The following is a 25,949-nucleotide window of genomic DNA, read 5'->3' as shown; positions in this document are numbered from 1 at the left end:
TCCTGAGACAAAGAACACCTACACCAAAATAAAAACCTGACATTTCAAATTACCCAGCTCTTTTCTTTCAAAGAGAATTTTTTTACTGTTTTCTGGCAAACTCTGACAGTCAAAGAACTGAATAGAAAAAACAGAAATAGTGTGAGCACACAAACCCCAGAGTCAAGGAGAGGAGAACAGAAGAAATTTAAAAATGCCTAAAGAATGGAAATTGTTATATACTTAACTGTACCTCCTAAGAGAGGATGCAACACGACTTGTCATGAAAAACTTATTCCTGTTCTCCGGGCTGATTGCAACTCCTATTACCTTCTTGTTCAATTGGGAAATTCTGATTTTCATTACTCTGATCTAGGACATTATCCAAGAGTCTCCCCTATTTATTTTGGTGATAAAGTTCATCCTAGAGAGGTTTGGCAACACTAACTGATGATGTTCAACACTATAACCCTTAATGTCAAAGTCACGATACAGCACAGGAATAAAAATAAACATAAAAATAATTTTGTGCTTTCAATCATTTTTCTTTTAACAATAAACCCTGAAATTCTGACAGGGTCTATTCGAGGACATACTTCTTATTTCTATCATTACTTAAATTTACACAAAAATTTTATCAGTGTATTGGTTTCTTTTGCTTCTGTTTCTTCAAAGCTTTGACAACAAAGTTAAACAAAGGAACAGGCATTGTTCTAATGGGTGAAGCAACTGGAACTGAAACCCACTGAAACAATAAATAGGTTTCCATTGCTGTAATCTCTTCTGCAGGTACAGAAGGAATGCCTCACTCTAGGCTGGTTTGGTTTAGTGCAGCCCAAACCTAGTACCTTCAGAGTTTTGGAAACCGAACATTTTCCTGTGGTCTATGATTAAGGAAATATATATGTGAGACTGAAATCCACTGCTTGAAAATTTTAAAATGACATGGTGATTAGAGAGAGTCAACTTCATTTATTTACAACAAATGATACTTCCTTTCTAAAATATATTATGTACATTATGAATATTTTCCTTCATATATCTAGTAGCTTAAAATAGTAAGAAGCTCTTTTAAATATTGTTTTCCATGTTTTAATTAAATTTCCATTTCCATTAAAACCAGCTTGATACAAATCATGGCTATAAACCTAACCATCTAGTAAATAAGAGATGTCTGCCTGTTTTCCAAAAGTAGAAGCTACAAATATTAAAAATCTAAATGTTATGTTAATTTATAGAATTGCTTAATAACTTATACAGTCTATTCACTTTAATAGCAAAAATAATACTAAAATTGATATACAGGCTTCATTTAGAGGATAATCAAGATATTGTTTACAAAACAATATGAATTGACTTTTCTGTAGGAAATGAAATACAAATACGAGACAATGAATAAATTTATTCTTTAAAACATGTTCTGCTACTTAGTGATTTAAATCAATCTGTGTCAAAGTCTCACTATACTACAGTGCTTGTAACCACAGAAAATTGTATTTATTTATTTGTTCATTTATATGGATATATGGTCCAACTGCTTTTCTCTGAATGGGTCACAAGTAAAAGAAAGGGAAAATATGACAGAAAAATATATAAGTGTTTGAAATGAACACTGATGATCCTAATGAAAAAAACCAATGCCTTAAGAACACAGCAGGCATTTCTGCTATGGAAACCAAAGAACACAGTAAAAGAAAAACAAATTCAAGAAGAGCCAGTGGTCTTTGTACCTACATACAACTTTGGAAAGCTGCAACTACTTTGTCCTTAAGCACTGAAGATGCATGAATATTATCAGATCCGTGTTCTCTTGAAAAGCTTTATCAGAAAAGAATGCTAAAAATAAACCACAAGCTGGAGAGGAAAAAAGAACCCTGAAAGAATGCGACAGATGAAGGAAAAATATTTGGAAGCAAATAAAGAGGATACACCATTATTGCTACAGTAGAAGAGAACAAGAGCAGTTTTAAGCCTACAGGAGGCATTTCCATTTAGTGGAGAATAATTAGGCTCCGTTCTTTAAATCAGCTTCTTCAATGGCCAGGACAGAGTGAAGGAATAAAGCAAAAAGCAACTATTAAGCCATAAACTGTTAGGTTATGAGCTGGAAGAGCAGCTGGGTTTCTGAAGATAAGACGTCCTCAGTGAGTGTTCAGACAGTGTTAACATGAATGATAGAATTAGAATTACTTAGCAAAAAGAACATGTTAAAAATGCTTTTGACAACTTCCATTTAAAATAACTTCCTCTCTTCCATTTTTCCAAGACCAGTTTTGGTAATTATTATGAAAGGTTATCATTTATAAAAATCAGCAACTTTATAGGCTATCTCTGTAATTTTTTATTACCTTTTACCTTCCCTGCCCAAGAAATATGACACCTATATAAAACATATCAGAAGACACGTTTCTTTCTAAGAAACAATTTTTATAGGAATACAACTTTAAATTATTCTGTCTCACTGCCACTGAAAGTTATTAGGAATAATTATAAACAGATTTATATAACTAGATGGACAGAAAAATTCCTGGAGTCCTTTAAGGGGCTTATTTTCCCAAAATAAATAGCACAATTAATTCTGATTTCAGACAGACCATACTGATTTAAAATCAAACCAGTAAAATCAACAGCAGTTCACTTCCTTCTTTGTTAAAGAAACCACAGCAGATGAGAAGGGTTGTTTATTAATGGCCATATTACAAAACACAAATTAATATTGCTACCATATGCTAAAGGCTAGAGTCTACCTCAAGCATAAAATGCATGCACACACTCTGGAGAGATGAAACTTTGCAGAGAACTCCCTTAGGAAAACATACACACAAAATCTCTCTAAAATATCCATAAAATTCAGTATTTTCTCTGGGTGACACAGATCTATACTTGTATTGACATAAATGGTCACGCTTTGCCAACATAGATATATCAAGTAATTCACCTTCATCACTCTTTGATCTCTACAGCCCAACTTGCAAAATCTGAACAATTCAGAACTCCACTGTTGCCATCAGCTCTTGAACATGAAAACCACTTCGGGAGTTAGTTAATTGCACAAGTTCACCAAAGCAAGCAAAACCAGATGCATGTATCAAGGGCACTACTGTGACTATAATATTCTTTTTGAAAAGCAATACTAGCACTGTGAAATGATAAATAATGTTGAATAGTATTTTTTGGAAAAAAGACATCAAAAACCACATCAGCTTGGTAGCTTGCACTGAATCACATTATATTCTTGGCATGCTCTTGAGACCCAACATTTCACAAAGCTTTGAAAACTGTGAATCCTTATTCCAAAGGAAGTCAACATTTTCCACTAAAAATATACAGCCTGTCATCACTAAGCCACCAATTTCTTAGGCCTCATTAACTCTACTGTACAGCAAATAAAGCAGATGAGAAAGATCTCTCCCTCAAGCTCCACAGTATCTTCTCTCATTCTTATGACTCCCCTCCAGTGGCAATGAAACAAACAGAAGTTAAACTCGATCCTGGGTACAGTATTTTTATTTTATAACTACTTGAAATGAAAAAAAAAAAAACAAAACAAAACAAAACAAAACCACCAAAACAAACAAACAAACAAAAAAGTGAAAACCCATCTCTTTCTGATGTGTCATCCAAAACTCTGTGTTCGAACCGATATTCCATTACTGCCCTTCTGCTTTTAGAAGAGCCTATCCCACATCCAGATGTTGCCATGTGCAATGAACATATTCAGCAGAATCATCCAATATTACTCCCAAGAGACAAGATGCTAAGGATAACAGGTTTCCCTGAATTGCCAGAAATTCAGTTCCCAGAAAGGAACTGAACAACTAAATGTGGACTCAGGTTTCAAACAATGGTGACTATTCATTCCTCACTACAGGAGTTATCCTAGTGGCTTCCTAGTCCAAAAACCACAAGGTGTTCAAGAGCACAGTAGCTACAAAGACAAAATTTCAGGATTCAGCATGAATCTGATCCTCTATCGCCCATCATTTCATCTACTATCTCTAAGAAAACTGCATAAGAAATTAATTCTGCCGTTTCACATTTGCAATTGAAAAACTTATCGTTTTAGTAAGTGCTGAAAACCAAACTGTCTCAAGAGGAGGCATGTTGCTCATGTTTGGGCAAACATCAGAACCTACGTTTGGGTTGGGGAGGGAAGTCACGCTACCATAGGAATTGCTACCTCCTCCACAGTTACATCATTGTACATTCCATTGGCTTGTGTGAAGACAATTTTTTAATCAACTGTGCTCCGTGGCTGATGGATTAGACCTGGCTTCAGAAACCCTAGGGACAAATGCTTTTTGAGAACAGAACATCCTATTGATGGGCAAAAGGATATTATAGTCATAATTTTCCCAGGCAACAGTAACTGGGATTTTAATTCTTCTACTGACTGCGTCTTTACATGCTGCCCCTGTATTTGAGGGAAATGGAATTTATAAAAAGATATGAGTCTGCTACAGAGCTTCTATAGAAATCCCATTCCAAACAAAATCACCTGTAGGGTAAAGAGTTTCTTTAACATATGCCTTTGGAGAAGGTGGGGAAAGAAAGATTTGTCCACAGTATCTGAAAAAATCCTGAGGTATGACCATTCCAGTTGTCAGTTTAGCAATACTGATGTGGAGTAACAGCTTTCACCAAGTTATGTGTTTATAACTATGAGGAATTTTTATAATATTATGCTAATAAAATTGTTCAGTAGCCTGCATTTATACTGGGAAAAAATGTGCCTGCTGGGGAATAATGTGATTCTTCTCTGTTTGAGTGTCAGCTGGTACTTTTTACTCTGAAAGCTGAAGTATCATCTAAAACCCCATCATCAGAATGAGGCTGTTGCTTGGGATTTCATCCTCTGCTTTCAGCTAGCTTTAAAGCGGCACTTTTTAAACTCTTGCTAAACAATTTCTGATCAATCTGTCAGAACTGGTGCTTCTGGACTCTACCACAGTGGAAACAAGAGCAAATAAAAATGCAATCAACCGGGCAATTAAGAATACAATGTGCAAACAATGTCCATCCTCATATGTATCGTATGTACTAAGGCTGAAAGGAGACATTTTATCTATTGACCTTTCCTAAAACACAAGTCAGAGAATTTCATAAAGCGGTTTTTGTACTGAATCAAATGTTATTTTTACAGCACAGAATAGTTTACTGGAAAGAAAAAACAAATCCCAGCTTTAGTGTGAAAAGTTTAATTGATAGACATCTTGTTAGATCAAATATTTTCTATAGAAATACCTTTTCTCAAATATTTACAAACCAATCAAGTCATCACCTCATCTTTGATAAACTAACTAGACCATCCCTATTAAAATTCCCAGAGCAAAGGAGGTATTTGTTCACTCAGGAGTTCTTATATGTCTCTTCTAAATCCTTTCCTATTTTTCTTAATCCTTTCTTACAGCTATAACGAATGCAGTATACTAGTAATCATTTAAATAGTGCTATACCCAAAGGAAACTGTGCCTATATTCTTTAATCAGTAGTACCAGAATTATAGTCCATGAACTGCATTGGACTAATTAGCAAAAGCACTGCATTCATGTTCAATTCATTTTCTATTGTGATCCTTAAATGCTTTTCAGATTTACTGATTTATTGAATATATGTTTCCACTGCAGAAATGTGACCTTTTTTCTTCACTTTGAAGTCTAGAAAAATTCATGCTGTTCAACTTTAATCATTTACAAGGCAATCAAAAGGGGTCTAAACATTATTATTTATTATCACTAAATTCAATCAAGAAGGATTTTATACTTTTCAAAAAGTATTGACAAAGATATTGAATGAAGAGTGGTCAAATCACATCCTCAAGAGAACAGCAAAAATACCTACTGTGGATGGTGATTCTTACACCTTTGCAGATCTAATAATTTGTAATTTTCAATCCACTTAAAACTGGCTGCATTTCTTGGGCATGGTCCTGTTTTTAAGCCAAGCATTCTACACTGTAAATGAAATCACTTAGAGAATTCTACATATATATCAATAGATACCTTTAACAACAAAACTTTTGGTCTCAAGAAAAGCTATTATCAAACATGTTTGACACAACTATGTTCTGTATCAGCTGACTGATACAAGATATGCTGTCTTCAATTCCTTATTGATCACATCCAGCATCAGCCTTTCTACATGCAATGTAGACTCATTATTGCCATCCCATCTACTCTTTTTAAATACATCCACTGCACGACATAAAAAAAAAAAGTCTTCTTTTCGAAAAGTTAAATATATCACAGTTTTCCAAGATTTGTTAAAGATGAAACATGAGGGAAAGTTCGTAGGTTTAAAAACAACCCAGGTGTAATTTACTGCTCTACCCCAAATATTTTAAAATGTTTAATTTTAGCAGCTGTTTTTTTATGTCACCACAAGTGCTAGAATTATTTTTATTACTGTAAACTGTGAAAATGGTATGCAGCCTCCTCCCAGTTAAACCCCAGCAATTTTTTACTTCTGGCATTCTGGCATCCTTATTTACATCCTACCACTCCTAAATAATTGCCAGGTTTCTGCCATGATTTTTATTTGCTTATAACAAGTAACATCAACTTTTGCTTTCCTATCTGTAACTGTATTTACACTGCTTTTCACTGCTGTATTCTTCCTGCAACTTAGGGAAGTGTACACCAATAAATTGTCTGAGTATCAGACAGGAATTGCTGAAGAACTACAAATACGTATGTTCACTTATACATGCAGTATATACTACATAAGCATAAAACCACTGCACATGCAGAATCTGTTAACTTACAGACACAAAATATCAAAGAAAATGAAGAAGCAGAGCCATTTAAAAATTCTTGACTTTTATTTTTTCACTAAGCTTCAAAATTTCACCACTAGACCCACAACAACCTGTCTTAGGTAGTTCTGTTACTCCTATCACTGAGCATTGTGTGATTTTTCAATGCTGCTAGCGAGCAATGCTGAAATAGCAGTATTGGTCCTGTACAAATGCAGCATGGAAGCTAAGTTGCTCAAGATCAAAAAGGAAGTCTGCAGCAGAACAACATGAGCTGAGCCTTTTCATGTCTTAGTTGTAAACAGGACACCGTCTCATCGTATATGAAGTGAGCCAAAACAGTAGGCTGCAGTCCAGCAGTGGGATAGGTTGTGAGGGAGCAGCAGAAGAGAAGAACTGATCAAGGAAAGTTTTATTTCAGAGGTCCTGGTAAGCTTGATTTTTGTATAAAGCATTCACTTTATAAGCATTACATGAGTGTAGTTTTAATAAGAAAAATATTCATTTTATTACTTGCAAGTAATTTTAGATGACTGAAGAACTGTGTTTTCTTTATGAGCAATTATTAAATCTCAAAAAGAAAAAAATATTTCTAAGTCTGTCACTACCTCAGAGAAAAAAAATGCACAGGATTTGATATTTCAACATGTCTTTATGTCAACATGACACCCAGGAGAATCTCTGCCTAAAACAAAAAAATTACAAACCTTTGTTCTGTGCCCAGAACTCTACTGAGGGACCAACCCCACATGCCCACTGTGAAACCAGTGACATGTCTATCCAACAACTGCAAATCTGAAGCCTGGTAAGGCAAATTACTCTTTAGCTGGGGGGCCTAGAACAAAAAAATTGTAAGCCAAAAAATTACCTACTCAAAACACAACCAACAGCGCTACTCATTGTCTATTACAAACCTAAGTCAAATAAAGGCACTTGGTGTTCCTGATTTCTTTATAAGGCCAAAAAAGAGACGGAGTCACTCAAAAATAGTTCCACTGAGTCCAAAACATTACTTATACTGTTTAGAAATCACACCATGAAAATCTTAAGTAAACAATACTTTTTCTTTTCCCAAAATATGCCCTCTAATATTGAATTTAAAACACCTACCACCATTTTCTTCTCCATTATTATTGTTTGTCTCAGCCATTTCAGTGCCATCTAACTCAGAATCACATCCTAAATCCAATGTTCCATCAGTAGGGCATGTTGATTCTTCCTTCTACAGTTAAAACAGAAAAAGAAAACTAAAATTAACAGGAAAAAAAATCAATCATGATGCTGCTGCATCTCCGGAAATAGATTACTGCAGTGTACTCTCATGCTTACATTTCAAAAAACAGGATAAAATAAAATATGCTTGTGAGTTACTTCAGAGAAAGACATAAAACCAGATCTTCATGAAACAACTTGCAAAGCAAATGCAAGAAAGCTATTTTGTGAAGTCGTAACATACTCTTTTTTAAAAAATGTCAAATAAAATACAAGATCTTCCACTTTTTTTTTCTTTAACAGAAACAGACTTATTTGGCTCTTCAAAATCCTAGGTTTCCAGTTGAGTGTCCACAACACTGCAGCAAAACACAAATCCTTTAATGTTTCTTTTCTGCCTTTGCCTGTTTCCTGAATTCAAATAGCTGAAGCAACCTGGAGCTCACAAGCATGGGAGTGATTGTGAATACCTGGATTTGTGCCAAGAATATCTCCCGATTTAAAGAAAAACAACAGCATTTGTTTTACTAAATTAGGAAATACAGCTTCTGAAAACTATTATTTCAATCTCAGATACAGAATTTTTACTTATCAGGAGCAGGCAAATCTATATAATTTTATATTTTTTAAACCCTTACATCAAGTAAGTCTGTCATAAATTACAAAACATCCTTTCCCCAGCCAAAAATTTTAATTGACTACCTTTAGACTGCCAAACATATAATCTCACAGTCTCGTTTCTCACCTCTGCCTCACATTCCTCCACTCCTATTGTGAAGCCCCTCTTAAGTTTGATCATGTACAGCAAGAAAAAATTTCCACCCACAGAAACGATCATGTACATACCAAAAAAAGAAAAATACAGAGGAAAAGGAATAGAAATAGCATAAAGGCAAAATATTATCACTGTAATTATATTCCTTCTCAAAAGCAATGATACAACCTGTAAATTAAAAGCTCATTTATATTAGACTTGCAGATAATTTTGCACTATTCAAAAATCAAACATTAACACAATTACTTAATGAGAAAGTCAGTGATACTCTTGAGCTCACTGCTCATAAAACAAAGGCCTTTCTGTGACCAACTCTGAAAGAGCAGCATTTTAGCTCAGCTACATGTTTTTTATACCATATGCCAAATTCAAGAACATGTATATGCTTTCTAGGATAAAACATTCAATGTTTACTTTCATTATAAATCCTTTTAAAAGACATCTGAAAACAGTTAGAAAGACTATCAGGTCATTTCCTCTCTAAAGAATCTAATCTGTTTACCTTTATATCTATTGAGACATTCATAAAATGGATTAATAGCACTATGTACTTTCCATATACAAAATTTAAACTTACTTTGAGAGCGTAGAGTCCCGACTTCCCAGGGATTTTGAAGAATGTTCCATCACCTACACGAGTGTTAGTATGAAGCATTGCATTCAGGCAAGCTAATGGAGAGGTTCCACTGAAAAATAAAATTGTGCAGTCCAAGATTGAGTGCCTCTTGTAAACTATTCCCTCGGTCTATTTTTTTTAAAACTCATGCTTGCCTGGCTTTTTTTGCGTCCCCCCCTCCCTTTTTTTTTTTTTTTTTTTTAATTCTCTCAACCCTGAAAACATCTACATTACAATAACAGGCCAGTTTCAAACTTAATCATATGCATCTGTCCCCTAGGCTCGAGGCAAAAAGTCTGTGAATTATAATTATGCTTTTCTTCATACAGCAACCAGCTCCACATTCTAAGAGAACCAAAGTCCAAATATTTATGTGAAATTACTTTGTAAATAACACCATGAAGCCTCATTTTTAAAATGTTACAGACAATGTGGCTGCTGCACATGAATGATCAAAACAGTACGAAGTTCAAGGGCAGCTGCATCCCATAGGATGAAAGGCAACAAAAGAATAATAAAGAGTCCAGGAAGAACACATTTAAAATTAAAAGTGATATATAGTTAAGCCTTCTTCTGGCTTAACATGGTCAGCATGCAATACTATACATAAATATAAGCACATTTGTACCTTCTATGAAGCACTATCTTTTCTAATTAGAATTGTTTTAGAGATTAAGAGATTGACCTACTCAAGGCAGTAATTGTAATACCACTATGGAATGCATGTTAAGGGCCTATTTAAAAAGAAACACTACACATTAAGAAAAAAAGAGATTAAATACTTGTACAGAGATGTCTTTGTTATATATGCATGTTTATATCAGAAAAAGAAAGCAAACGTTTCTACTCTAGCTACACTTACACTATTCTGAAAAGTTGATCTAAGAAATCGTGGGGAAGAAGGTAGTCATATATTGTTTTATTTCATTTTAATTTAAAAATTAAAGTACAAGATTTATAGATGTACTGTCACATCTTTGTCCCCATTTACTGACTAATGTACCTGGTGTACTCAGGGACTGAATCTAAAACTGTGCTTCTTCCCTGGGGTCCCTAGCCTGCACGCATGCTTATCTTTAGCCACATAAGTATATTCCACTTGGTTAAGTGGAACAATGCCTGTGCATTAAATTAAGTATGTTGCTAAGAATTTCAGGATTAATTATATACTCAACTATAAACCAGGAAGAGGGCTTCAAAAGTCCACCAGAAACTACTGTTCTTTATTATGCAATATTATAAAACATCCAATCTTTGTTGAAAATTGCATGGCTGATGCTTTTATAAATGTGACTGGACTGAAATTGTCATCTTTCATACGATGATGCTTTGTGTTGATTTCCATGGCTCTGTTACAACAAAACTCACCTTTACTGTACATGTATTAATTTAATGGCAAGATGGATAATGCGGTAATTGCTCTTCCGGTAAAAATTAAACTATGAAGTGTCCTCAGGACAGGAAGTCCTGTCCAATATAATTTATTTACTATTGGTCACCTAATGTATCACATTACTACATCTAAAATCAAAAAGCACAGGTAAAAATGCTGCTTGTTGATATACACATCAGATACTTAACATATCTATTTTATGAGTATTCTAAATATAATCATACAATACAAAAATTCTGACAAGTTTTTGTTGTTCCCTTTTTTTCCCTGCAAATAAAACTAATTCCACATCTGTTTTTGATATAACACTATAACAGAATACAAAACTAAATATGGTAGAAATATAACAATACTGCTAGTGGTAGCACAGAAAACATTAAGAGATTTCATTGAGTTTAACAATTACTTAAAACAGTTTTGGAATAAGTTTTGGAATAAGTAGGATTCATCTCTTTACACATTTTCCTTATTGTATTAATGTTTGACAAGTAAAGACACAAAGCATTTAATAGAGCAGTTCTAGTTGTGTAATTTCTTCCATATGTTAACATACATAACGTGAAGCAATTTCAACTCTCACAGTCTTGGATCTTTTTAGTGAAACATTATCACAGATTAAGACTTTCTCTGCAAGACAGGAAGAACTTGCTGACTCTGCAGCAGAAGACAAACTCAATATATCAACAAGAAACAAAACTCTGTGTGCATGTATGCACGATTTGTAGCCTTCTATTCCAATATAGATATTCTGGACTCCACACTTATTTTTAGATATCATTAACCAATTAAAATGATACAAGATGAATGAACCCAAAATAGAGGATTTGGCAATATCTCATGACCACTACTGTGTTCGCAGTAGATATCTTAATCTTCAAAGTCTAGCCAACTGGCAAGTGGACAATAGAAACTACTCTCTGACTTACAAAGAAATCCGTATCAGCTACTGAGCCAAGAAGTACTTAAACTACTGTTATGCTTGTTTCATACAGATATCTACAATTCCGAAATAATTTGGCATGCAACCAAAGGGCCCTATCCACTCTTCTTGAAAATTGGACTTGGGTATGTCTATAATGAGCACAAAACAAACCACACATACTTAAGTTGCAAATGAAATAATAATCTGGACATTGTGGGGTGGGATTTATTTTGAGCTAGCAGCTCAAACTGAAATTCCATGGTGTCCTTTATCACTGCTGTTTTGACCCATGTTAACCAATGACTTGCCTACTCTTCTGTCAGCACAGGCATCCTTAAAACACTCTATTAAAATTCCCAAACGTTACCCCCAGGGGATGCTGGAAACACTTGCAATACACGCTATCACAGCACATGGGACTGTGGTTAGAAAAGGCAGCAATCAAAGATCTCACGATGCAGACTGATGTCTGAATCATAATGCAGTTTCTGAGGGATCCATACTACTTATCGCATGCTTTCTAAATTCTCCTGTAGCCTGAAGACATATTTGCTCTGCTCAGAGCTGCTGGCATGTATTAATACAGCAGCCAAGGACTGCCAAATATAAGGCTGAGTCTCTTTGAATGTCAAAAATGGCAGTTTGACCTAAGTTCCTGAAACACTCCAAATCAGTTCAACTTTGATTCAGTTAAATCAAATTGGATACAACAATATTCTACTTCATAGATTGATATCTGTGAATTTTTAGAGCCGTAACATATTTTAAACCAATATCAAGTTTTGTTGCTATAGTCTACACACGAGGAATATGTTTACCATTTACAGCCTTCAGATGCAGAACTTTCATACTATTTATCACCTTTTTGGTGAGATTGCTTTAAATCATTGTGGTATTCTAAAAGTCATTCATACATGGGAGTCACCCTCTGTAGCAGTATGTCTTTAAGATTGATCATTTTTTGCTCATATGTTTATTTTATATACATATACATCTATACATACATACACATCTATACATACATACAAGCAGTATGACCACACCCACACACTTTCAAATGGATTTAAAAAGTGAAAAGTTACTTACTTTCTGTAAAGGTGATATGAAGTTACAACAACCAGCAACATAGGAAAGAGAAAAAAATTACTGATTAGCCTTCCAATATAAAAGTTGTTAATGCAATTTGATCATTTAAAAGACATGAGGCATTTCAAAGTTTCATAAATGCTCTTTTCCAGAATCACTATAAGTTGGTAGTATTCAGCACATCCTTCCAAACATATTCACAAATTTCCTGTACACCATCAAAGCAAGCTTCTCACCCCAACTCCCCCAGTCATAAATATCTCCAATATTTTGTGATTCTGGGCTCCCTCTACTGGTCATGTAGCCGGTGTTGCCTAAATCGAAATGCCGGACTACACAGTCTCTATGCGCAAACCCCTGCAAAAACATGTAGGGGAAGTACAGATTTCAGTTACTTTCTCCCCTGCCACGCCTCCCAAAATCCTACAAAAATCTGTAAAAACACCAGTAAAGACACTACTTATTTTTATATTGTAAACTTCTCAAACACACAGTTTTGTCAGAAAGACCCCGAAAACTTCTGTGGTTATACTTTTAATTCTAATGGTCTTTGCTAGACTGCTTGCCAAGAGAAAAAAATTATGATCTTGGCAAAAAAAAGTTTTAAATATGGAAAATAAGTTGACTAAAGCCAACCTTTCCAGACAATATAGTGTGGCAGATAGTGAAAGTTTCCTGACACTATGCAGACAAGGGAACTCTGGTCCTGCAGCAGGCAGCATTTCAGCCACTCAGCCCCCCTGCACATGGCATAGCCCCCTCCCAGAGCTTACAAGGTTCCTGATATGGTCCCAAATTGAACAACGACTGCTGTGAGAGGAGCACATAGCTATTGTATATGCGATCAGTATTTATTTGCTTGAAATCATCTGCTCATTTTATACAAATCCAAAAATGGTCACAAAGGAGCAACCTTTTTTACTGACTGCTGGAAACAAAGTAAAACCAAACACTTCAGAACTGATTTCTAGACCTGATATGAAGTCACACAGAATAAAATATGTTTATAAAGCATGTAAGTTACACCAGTTTCGGAGTACACAGGAGTGATAACAGATAAAGAAAATAAAACTTACGAGGGAAGGCTGTAGAAAACACGTTTGTGTGGTTCAGAAAACAGGAAAGTAAAAGAAGGCATAATTGTAATTTTTCAGAAAAATGTAAAAGGCTGTTGAAGTAAATGGAGATAAATGTTCTTCATGGCCACTAGAGGAAGAAAGTTCACAGACAGTCGAAAAGTGTGGCTATAGCTGTTGATGTTTTAATCAACACCAGAACAGAGAAGGGAAGTTTGTAAAATGACCTTCATCAGAAGATCAAATACATACCATTCCTACCTGGTACATATACTGGAACCTGTCTGGGTGTTAGCATTTGTATTGAATGATCTCTTGAGCATGTGTCCAGCACTGTATCCTAGGATTCCTTAACTCTTTAATAAATCGAAATTTTGTTCAAGCCTGAAGTTAACCATATACCCTAAGTATACTTTTTCCAACACACACACAGCAGCCAGAAATGCTGGAGAATTGACTGGATGTCTAGATGTGCACTGCTTGCTTAAGTGTTTCATAGGGCAATGCATGCAGCACTGGATGCCCAGTGCAATGAAGCCAAAGAAGCAGCTTTCCCACAATCTTCAAGGAGCCATTTGCCCATGGTCTTGCTATTATGTGCCAGCAAAATGTCAGAACTTGCCTTACAAGATTGTACCTGTGATCTGGCTTGAGAGAGACTCATAAAAACACCAGGAACCTAAGCAGCAATACCAAGACAAGAAGGTAGCTTTCCTATCTATCAAGATGACAAGTAAACTGCCACTGACCACTTTAGAGCTGCTCTCCCCCCACAGCCATGCTTGACTGAGCTGGCAGTGTGACAGCAGCCATTAGTGCCGGGGCCAAGGCAAGCTCTTCCAGCCTGGGCTCAGGAGGAAGAACCAGGAGAGGTCCAGTGAACAGAAAACCGAAAAAAAACCCAAGTCATTTTACTATATTCAAATGGTACAGGCACAGGATTCTTCCCTTGTCAGAGGAAAGTAGAGAACATACAGTAAATGGCTGAAAACAATGCTGATGAGTGCAAGATTTCCTGCCAACCATCTACAAACTTTTCAGAAATAAAAGCTTCAAGTTAGTCTAAACAAAGCAAATCACATGATGATGAAGTCTCCACTTGTCCTCCCTGGTTATTTTGTAGATCCCTACACAGTGCGGGGTGCTGGCGCTGGCTGGACGCCAGGTGCCCACCAAAGCTACTCTATCACTCCCATTCTCAGCTGGACAGGGGAGAAAAAAAAATAACAAAAGGCTCGTGGGTCAAGATAAGGGCAGGCAGAGATCACTCAGCAATTACTGTCACAGGCAAAACAGACTTGACTTGGGGAAATTAGTTTCAATTTATTACCAATCAAATCAAAGTAGGATAATAAGAAATAAAACCAAATCTTAAAACACCTTCTCCCCACACCTCCCTTCTTCCCAGGCTCAAATCCACTCCAAATTTTCTCTACCTCCCCCTCCAGCAGCACAGGGGGACGGGGAATGTGTGTTGTGGTTGCGGTCAGTTCATCACACATTGTCTCTGCTGCTTCATCCTCCTCAGGGGCAGGACTCCTCACACTCTTCCCCTGCTCCAGCATGGGGTCCCTCCCATGGTGGACAGTTCTCCACAAACTTCTCCAATGTGGGTCCTTCCCACGGGCTGCAGTTCTTCACAAACTGCTCCAGCGTGGGTCCCTTCCACAGGCTGCAGTCCTTCAGGCACAGACTGCTCCAGCGTGGGTCCCCCACGGGGTCAGAAGTCCTGCCAGAAGACCTGCTCCAGTGTGGGCTCCTCTCTCCATGGGTCCACAGGTCCTGCCAGGAGCCTGCTCCAGTTTGGGCTTCACATGGGGTCACAGCCTCCTTCGGGCATCCACCTGCTCCAGCATGGGGTCCTCCCCGGGCTGCAGGTGGAGATCTGCTCCCCCACGGACCTCCCTGGTCTGCAGGGGGACAGCCTGCCTCACCAGGGTCTTCCCCACGGGCTGCAGGGGAATCTCTGCTCCGGCGTCTGGAGCATCTCCTCCCCCTCCTTCTTCACTGACCTGGGTGTCTGCAGGGTTGTTGCTCTCACACGTTCTCACTCCTCCCTCCACCTGCTGTTCCACAGCAGGCTCCCTCCCTTCTTAAATCTGTTCTCCCAGAGGCACTCCCACTGTCACTGATGGGCTCAGCCTTGGCCAGTGGTGGGTCCATCTTGAAGTCAGCTCCATCGGCTCTGCCAGACATGGGGGAAACTTCTAGCAGCTTCTCACAGAAGGCACTCCTCTAGCTCCCCGATACCAAAACCTTGCCACACAAACCCAATACACACAGGAAGACCACAAGCAGTGTATTTGCTTTCTCATCCAATGTTAAACACAGAGTACGTGTTCCAGTAAAATTTCATGCAGAGTCATCCTTCTTTCAACAGACAGCAAAATCATGGACTAAACATGTTAATCCAAACTAAACCATTTTAAATTATCAAACAGCAAACTTGATTTGAACAATCAATTTAAATCTTGCTTTCCAGTTTTTTCCATTTAGTTTCCTATTGCAAGGTTCATTCATTCATTGCTTGAAATGATTAAAATACCCCAATCAGCAAATAAATAGAGCTTTAATGTAATACTATTTTTTGCTCATCGGTAGACTATAAATGCATTCAGCAATTATCTAACTTAACTTGCAAAAATTAATCTAAGCCATATTTTCTGATGTTAAAATAGTAATGACATCTTAGTTACTAAATCATTACAAGTATATTTACTTCTGTTAAGTCATTTTTTGAAAGAAACTGGAATTTGATTAAAAGATTGGCTTTTAAATGCTGACTGAAAATACACTAGATGTGTTGGACAAAAAGAAAAAAGGGAGACTTTTCAAACTATTACATATCTGACACAATTTATTAAACAATAAAAACATTATCTTTTAGTATGTGGGTAGTAGGTAGCTAGGTAAGCATCTACTATTTTTATATAAAGACTAGTAAAACTGTAGAGCTGGTAAATCTCAGTCTCTTGCACAAAGTTTTTATTCATAAATTGAAACAAGAAAAAAGCATTTTACTTTTTGAACTTCCAATCGGCTTCTTAATTTTAAAGGGACTATTAATGAGAACTACAGAAAATACTCTTGATACCTCCAGTTAGTGTGACTGTCAAAACTATTTATGTTGTGGAGTCTTAACCACTTAAATAATAAATAAAGTCATAATAAAAAACTCTTAAGCCTTAAACAGTTGTTTGTTAAAGTTTTATAGGAATTGAAGTGCATACAGGCGGAATATTATTTATACAGTTTGAATAAACTATATTTCAGGTTTATTCCTAATACAAGCTCTTCCAATTGAATCTTTAAATGTATTTTAAAGGATTAAAAGAAATTTCTTATAAGAAATATGTTGGGTTTTTTAAAGTTTATTTTTAACCAATTTTATCCATGTTAGCCAAAATTAACATCAGTTTTGTTCTCATTGGGGCAGGACCTTAAAGAAAACTTTTACATCTCTGGTCCTACTTATGCTTCAAACAGGATACCTGACTTTCAGTCTTCGAATACCACAAACACAGCTACTGTTCTTGAGCAGGGCAAGTAAACCAGAAGGCTCACATCTATCATGCAATAAGACAGACTAGTACAGCTGATTTGACCATAGTTTCACAGACTGCAAACAAATCCCAGAAGATGACAGGGAAAAAGACCCATTATATATACTACTAACATCACTTCATACTCAACCCTCATATAGATTTCTTGTTTTTCTAAACCAGATTAAGATAGAGGCAAGAATATTATTAGTATGATGGAAAAAGTAAGGACCAGTACAGACATGCTAATACATAACATATCCATCATAGATACCTTGCGTCTGTCTCACAGGCTAGCAGAACTTACCTATCAGCTTTCACTGAAGTTAACCAAAGTAATGAATCCCAAACATCTAAAGCAGAAGAACATAGCCATGAACTTGAACCGTGCCCTTTGTAGCTTGTGAGGGAGTTACAAGCAGCTGGAATCACAGTTGACTAAAGTGTCTGATATATCACCAAGAAACTGAATCTTTTCATTGTCCTTCAAATATGAAATAATCTGGAGCAATACTGGAGAGAAATTCAACACGGATACTAAATTCAAGCCAGGTATCATGAAAGAGTATTTTATGCATTCCTTAGCAGGAAATCTCATTTACAAACTCACCTAGTCTGGTTTTACATTTTGTATTCACCAAACCCGGAATCAGGGAAGGAGTCAGAAGTGAAGCTGCTTTCACAGAACTAAAAGGTGTCCTCTCTCTTATCAGACCACCTCTGAAGCATTAAACAACGCTGTCTCTCCTTGGAGGAGTGGCAAACAGCCACCCAGAGAGACACACAAAGATTATGCAAGTCTTCTGTGAAAGGATATATGTAACAAACAAATACTGGAGACTATGCCACTACCCTTAAGACCACCTCTAGGATCCTCCTACATGAACCAATCTCCCTCTGGGCCTTTCCTACATCTACACACAGTCATTGCGTGCAGTGATTACATGACATTAGCACACACAATCAAGCACAAACAATATAAACCTCTAGCCATATGCCATCATGTAAAAACCAAGGTGGACAAGTGAATGAAACTGCTAGTTAAAGGCAAACATGACAAACAGACAGGGGCCGCTGGTAAGAAAAGGTTGTTTGTTTCTTCGTTTATGAGTTTGCCAGACTGGTTGCATTCACCCACAGTCAGTCACAAATGATAACTGACCGCACAGTCGAAGATGATGCTTAGGTTTCTTGGTAAAGCAAAGCTCTCATCCGTGACTACGCATAAATTTTTATTCTAATTCCCTCTCAGGAGCTAAGAGTTTGGCTTACTTTTGCAAATAATGGCATAGACTTAGGTTGTATTGCAGCACTATGGTATACCTGACCTTTCTTTTTTTCATCTGAGGTAAAAACTACTGAAAACACATCAGATCTGCCCTCTGCTCTGTACAATGGCCTTTGATAGACATCTCAATCAGGTTCAGCATTGGTCTGAGGCCAGGGTATATGAAATTCTGGCACCCTACAACACTGATGAAGAATCTTTTTGATATCTAGAGCAAAGTGTATTGTATCTTCTGGTGCTGGCAGCCTGGGAAAACTTCTGATGTTGTCAAACCTGGTGACAATAGCCACAGTAATGTTGCAGAAAAAAAACCCAAATGGAGTTCATCTGTGGTGAAATCGCAGCTTTATTATGACTCATCTAAAACCATCAAATGAAAAGCCCAGGGAACAAAAGTTCATCGCAAATCTCAGTACTCCTTAAGCTAGTGAGGCAGCTTCTTTTTAAAAAGAAAAAAAAAAAAAAAATTCTCTCACAAGAAAGCCTTTACATACAAAAGTTCTAGAACCTGTGTAAAATTTAAAAATGTTCCTGGATAAAATTTTACAGAGTTATTGCCATGGATTTTCCCCTGAAAATATTTTTTCTTAAAAAAATATGGTTTTGAAGGAAAAATTTCCTATGGAGATACAAATTTACTCTAGGTTTACAATGTATTTGAAAACAAGATGCTAGCAGTAAGAGCACGTAAATTTGAGAAGAAAACACAAAATGCATACAAACTTATCATACCAATGTGACATTATACACTGCAGACAGAAAGATACAAAGATGCTTTCCTGAAATTTAAATATCCCTACTTATTTTTGCTGATTACCCTTGCCCTTTGTCAGCCATGCCTCTGAGTAGGTCTCCCTAAATATCTTGAATGTTCTGAAAAGCATGTTTGAATCACCATGACACCTCTTTAAATGATATTCACATATGGCAACAAGCATTCCTCAACCAGAAAGGAAATGAGAATACAAGTTTTATAGAGAATGTTTACACTTTTCTGTGTTCCCTAACACCTGGGAAAAACCCAGGGTTTTTGTCTTTGTGAAGAAAAATCTCAAAGAAAGGATATATAGTAAATGCATCTCTGTAGTTTGAATCCTTACCATTTTGTTAGATGTAGTACAAATAATACAAGAAAAAAACAATGCTAACAAAAAAAAAAAAAGCATTTTGAATGTGTTTTTGAAAGACACAGGAAAAGATTAAAGAATACCTTTTGAAATCATCCTGAAAGAAAAATGTTTCAGAAAGAAAATTATCCCAAAAGAACAAGAAATCAGCGTGTGTCAGAGAGTCATGACAGCTAAGGTGTCCTCCGGACTGAGAACACCCTCCTCATTCAACATCACTTGAAAGAAACTATTTGATTTCTTTGTGTAACAAATTCTTATGCTGGTCAAATAACACAGTTCTCTCTGACAGCTACTTCCTATTCAAGAATATATAGGGTTTTTTCTTTTCTCTTTTAACAAAATATTTCCTTTTAATAGTTTTAATTTATTTCATTAAAAAGCAGTAGTACATTTTTCATTTTCTACTCTAATACCAATGATCACCATGAAGAACAAAATTATAAAGAAAGGAAGAAAATGAATTCCTGCCACATGAAAGGAACTCTGGACTAGGGGTTAAAAAATGGCTTTCTTAAAGAAGCCATGGGTTTGATATATATGATGTCTTATTTTAGTATCAGATTTCACAGGCCCTTGTGGGTTTTAAATACATATGTTTAGAAAAATGAAGTAATGACTGTGCTACAATCAAAAATGTACTAAACCCAAGAAAAACATTGCCACAAAATGTGCAATGTATAAAATGAAAAAACCACCCCACCCTTCCAAATATTCTTGGCTTCAAGTTGGGTGAAGCTTACTCTTAAAAAAAAATAAAAAAATAAAAATTAAGGTGGAAAGTAAAAGTAAAGTGACTATGCTGAACAAGACATAGTCAGTAATCACCGAATGCCTTTTGGCCTCTAAAATTTAATCATCCTACACAAGGGACCTCTATGAAGTTATCCCAAGATCTCTTGTTTAATTTGGCTTTTTAATTGGCCAGTCTCCACAACTTTCTCTGTAGTGCTTTAAGAATATCTTGTGTGTGTTATTGAGATATAACTGGTTAGTCAAGTGCAAAGAAAAAATACACCCCAACCCCCCCAAGTTACAGCTATTTTTAAGAACATTCAGCTCCACCAAGGTTCACACACGCATATAATTGTAGCCTAATTTACATTGGAGGGTACTTCCAGAAGTCATGTAGTCCAACCTCGTGCTCAAAGCACGGCCACTTGGATCTGGGCCTTGTCCAGTCAAGTTTTGTGCAATCTCCAAGAAGGGAGACTTCACGGCCTCTCTGGACAACCTCCTCCCGTGCTTAACTGCTCTCACTAGGAAAATATTTTTCTCAGTATCAATCAGAATTTTCCATGTTCCAATTCATGTCTGTTGCCTCTCATTCTTTGCTTCTCATGCTGTCACTGTGCAACCTCCAAGAAAAGCCTGGCTCTGTTTTCTCTATGCTCTCCCATTAGTGAGCGGTGGAGTGCAGTGGGATCCCCCTGAGCCTTCTCTTCTCCTGTGTGAACAAGCCCAGCTCTCCCAGCCTTTCCTCATACATCATAGGCTCTAGCCTCCAGCCATCTTGGTGAACCTCCACTGGACTCACTCTGGTATATCAATCTCTTTCCTATATTAGGGGGCCCCAAAATGGACATGGTACTCCAGATGTGGTCTCACACATGCTGAAGAAAGGGGAAGGAACGGTTCACTTCACCTGCTGGCCATGTTCCTGCTAACACAGCACAGTTATGGGCTTGGCCTTCTTTGCTGCAAGGGCACATTGCTGGACTAACATCTAGCTTGTTAATCGTCAGGACTCTCGGGTCATTTTCTGCAAAGCTGATTTCTAGCCTGTTAGCCCTCAACCTGTACTGCTGCATGGGTTACTATGTCCCAGATGAAAGAGTTTGCTCTTGCCTTTGTTGAATTTCATGAGGTTCCTGTTAGCACAATTCTCTTCTGTCTCAATCCCTCTGAACAGCAGCCCAGTCTTTCAGTGTACCAACCACTCCCTCCAGTTCATCCAGATCATCTCCAAACTTGCTGAGTGTGCACTCTGTCCCATTGTCCAGGTGTTTAATAGCAACATTCAACAATAACAGCCTCAGTATCAATGCCTGAGCAACACCACTTAGCAACTGGTCACCAGCTGGAGTTAACACCTTTGATCAAAACACTTTGGACCCTGCAGTCCAGACAAATTTCCATCCAGCTTATCATCCACTTATTGAGTTCCTATCTCACCAATTAGGCTGGGAAGATACTATGGGAAATTATGCCAAAGGTCTTACTAAAGTCAATGTAAACAACATCTACTATTCTCCTCTCCTGCAGTGAACCAGTCATCTGATCATAGAAGGTGATGAGGCTGGTCAGGCATGATTTGCCCTTGCTCATTCATATTAGCTTTCTGCCACACTTGGGCCATTCATATTCACCAAGGAAGATAAAAGAGTCTTCCTGTGCCCTTTTGTTCATAGTCTGATAATCAGCCATGGCCAAGACAGTCATCAACCTTCACACCTTCAATCAGTTCTTCCTTGTTCATGTGTAACAAGTCCAGGACAGCATGCCCCCTAGTTGGTTTGTAAATCATCTGCATCAAGAAATTGACCTTCAGGAATGTCCTGGCTTGCTTGCATCCCCCCTGACTACTATGGCCTGTAATAATTGCAAGGTCCCCAGTAGTTAAAGGCCTCATCTACTTCTGGGCCAGATGGTCTGCAGCAGATGCTACCACAGCATTACTCAGGTTGTTCTGCCCTCTGATCTCTCTTTTAAGTACTTGACAGGCTCAGTACCCATTCTAAGGGAAAGCACTGTACACTCCCACCCCTCCTTTGCATGTACTGCCCCTCTTTGCCAGCCTGTATCCATCCATCTATCCATGGCAGCACTCCAATGTGTGAACTATCCCACCATGTCTTTGTAACCCTAAGGAGCTCTGCAAGTGTGCACAGACTTGCAATTTCTCCTAGGCTTCCTTCCCATGCTCTGTGCATTTGTGTACAGGCACTTGAAATGGATACGTCAGTCATACTGCCTGCATAAGGAACGCGCAAGGTTCATTTTGTTCCCCAGACACTTTCTCAGTGTTCCCCATGCCTTCACTTCTCTTCAAATTGCAGCAACCCTCCCATTAAGTAGCTACTTCGAAGCCCTCCAGAAAAGGTTACTGAGACTGTCAGCAAAGATGCCCTTGCCGCACTCCATCTCATGGATCCTGTCCCTGTTCAGCAGTCCTTATTCCTCAAAGAGGGGACCATAGCTTTGCCCGTGACACCAGCCATGCAGCTACACTTTGACTTGAGGGACGTGCCCTCCCTCTGCCACCTGAGCATTTCCACCTCACTGGCAGGACTGAGGAAAATACCACCTGGGCATTTCTGCTCTTCACCCTTGCCCCCAGGGCTCTGCTGTCATTTTTTATATACTTGGGCTCACCCCAGTAATATCATGGTAGCCACATGGATGACCAGCAAGGGGTAAAGTCTGAGGGTTGGACGAGCCTCAGATATGTCCATCTGCAACATTTGTGATTCAAGAACCCCAAAAGAAGTAAACCTTCAGCTATAGCAAGTACACCAGGTTGGCAGATGGGTGCCTCTGTCAGGATATGGCCTCAAATAACTATCACCCTCCTTTTCTTCTTCATGTACGCATTTGCCTGAGCCTCAGCTGGCTCTGATGTCTCCCCTGACAATCTTGCTCAGCTCCTTCCAGGGCACCACACCTATCCTTCTCTGCAGGCAGAGAATCTCCCTTCTACTGCCACAAGTAATAAATTTCCAACTTCCCATACTTAGGAGTCTCTATCCGCAGCTCGTTTGACTATAATCTCTAGCTGCCTCTACTTCACATCCTAGAGTCTGGGTTCTCGTCTCTGCAAAGATCCTGTTGATCTCCTGTTTGTCCCCTCTCGTGCTGCATAGTCCACTCATCTCCCAGAGCTCCTTTACCTGGAAACTCAGCACCTTGACCAGAGTGCACTTCCCATGGGTGAAGCCACAGCCCTGCCCAGTTGCGTGTCCTAGACCTGGGAGTGCAGCCCAAGAACTGGAGTTCTCTCTGGGCCAAGGCCTCTGATGTGCCAGGAACAGTTGCTGGTGACCATGCCCTACAGCATATCGGTACCATCACTGCACAGTTATAAGAAGTCCTACATTTTCCTGAGCTAATTTTCTGCACCCCGCTGTGTCCCTCTTGTACTAACTGCTGTGAAAACTGCTAGGTCTCTTAGCTCCCTCTGTTTCCTGGGCTCTGGGACCTGCACTCTTGCCCACCAGTTATACAGCCACTCCTCAAGCATTCATCAAACAAGTGCTTGACACTGCTTCATCAACAGTCAGCTGAAGACAGAATACATAGGTAGTCTACAACCAGCAAGTAGCCAACAAAAGCTGTCTGTATGAGCTGATGGAAGCAAATGCCTCCATAGGCTGGCCCTAACCTGCAGCAGCAAGCCACTAAAGTTCCCAGAAGCAGGAGCTCCCGGATTTTACCTGAAGCTTCCTGAAGAAGCCTGGAAACCACTACAACTGCTAGGTCTCTGATTAGCTGCCTCTGCTGGAGATCTGCAAGAGTAACAAAATGTACTGCAAAAGAACAACAGGACTTCTGAGCTGCTGCACCACTCACAGAAGAAGCCCGTGCAGCATCTGACAGTGGCTTCATTAACTCTGTTGCACAGTGAAAAAGGGAAAAGAAGGCAGAACAAATCATTGCTGGAAAACCACTAGGGGCCAGGTCTAGTTCAGAAGGCTGAGTAGGACTCCCACTTTATCATGCTATACCAGGATTGTCATCCTGATGCAGTCACAGTTTCCAGCCATGCTCCTCCCCTGGTTGACTAGCAGAATCTCCAGCCTTTCTTATCATCCACAGCAGGGGCTTTTGTTACCACAGCTGTGTCACTGACAAGACACCATCCTGCAGTTATGCCAGCAATAGCGCATCTATGTACCTGTATGGAAGGCAATGGGGTAGTTTCTGTTTTCACCAACGAGGTTTGCACCAAGATTAATACTGGGCTCGTGTCACTTTCAGCCAGCTCTAGCATTCAAAGTAGAAGCTTGAGTGGCTTCCCTCCAAGGCAGACCACATGTTCCTGCCTCCATGACCTGTTCTCCCTGCACCACCCTACCCCCCTTTTTCTTTTTCTTGTAATCTTGATTATTTCTCCAAATAGCCATGTGAATGCTTGTGCCAGCATCCAGGGAGGTGGGCAGCCCAGAACAGGAAAAGCAGCTTGGAGAGAGAGCAGGATTATTCTTTCAGCTGCAATATTGGTTTACAGAAACCGGAGAAGGATGGCCTCAGACTGACACAACTGGCTCCCATTTCAGACTCCTCAGAGCAAGGCCTGTATTTCACCTTTTGTCAGTAAAGCAACATGCTCTCTCCCGCCTCTTCCGAACCTACATGCCAGATGCAGCTGGCTCGCCCGACCTGTAACCCCTTGGGTTGCTACATCTGGCAACAGAAGACACAGAGGAGGGGAGAAGCAGAGGTACCACCCTGCTGAGGGAAAGCAGAATTACCAAGCTTGAAGGAGCCCTACCCGCCCCCCCCCCCCCCCATTCTTCCACTCAAGCCTAATGTCATCTCCCTGCTCTCTCATGTGATTTCAGTATGGTTTTCCAGTTGTTGCCATTAAGACCAATTGCAACTCAATTTATAAAATTAGAATAGGTGCTTACGTACAGACATGTCCTTCCACTTTCCCCTAGTAATGAAAAGAAAATACAAGAGGCAAAACACATGCTGTTAAGACCTATTAGAATTAAATTTTAAAAGGTAAACATATTTCAGAGAAAAGGCTTAAATTGTGGCAATATTTAACCATTTAAAGGAAATAATCAACAAGTATTGCTGAGCAAAGATCACTAACTACTGTAGAGTTTAAAACTATTGTTTATATTTTGTGAGAATTATGGATTTCTTTTTTCACTTCAGAAATCTTTAAATCTTGAATATGTTGCTCAATGTTGAGCTACCACACTGTCGTGTAATATGAGATTACTTTATTAAATAATATTTTTCCCTGATAGAAAGGACAGCATTAAAGCAAATTGCTATGGTGAATGTAAAAGTGATTTATTTTTCTTTCTTTACTCTCTCAATAGCAAGAATCTTAGTAAGTCTGAGTTATCCTAATTAAATTGTTTTATTAACTTTGCCTATTCTTAAAAATTGACACGTCAACATACTGGTCTGCCTGAGTTTGCTATGTTGTGCCATTTCAGCCA

General features: G+C 38.3%; 1 protein-coding gene across 1 annotated transcript in view; it reads right to left on the bottom strand.

The window, feature by feature from the left end:
- The window catches only part of ASXL3 (ASXL transcriptional regulator 3), a 131,531-nt gene that overhangs the window by 63,639 nt on the left and 41,943 nt on the right, over positions 1–25,949 (bottom strand). Inside the window, 2 exon segments of the mRNA XM_049825910.1 lie at positions 7,844–7,955; positions 9,298–9,406. Of these exon segments, the coding sequence (XP_049681867.1) occupies positions 7,844–7,955; positions 9,298–9,406 (221 nt within the window).

Source organism: Accipiter gentilis, chromosome 2 (assembly GCF_929443795.1).
Source record: "Accipiter gentilis chromosome 2, bAccGen1.1, whole genome shotgun sequence".
Lineage (NCBI taxonomy): Eukaryota > Metazoa > Chordata > Aves > Accipitriformes > Accipitridae > Astur > Astur gentilis.
This window is presented reverse-complemented; position numbering and strand designations above follow the sequence as displayed.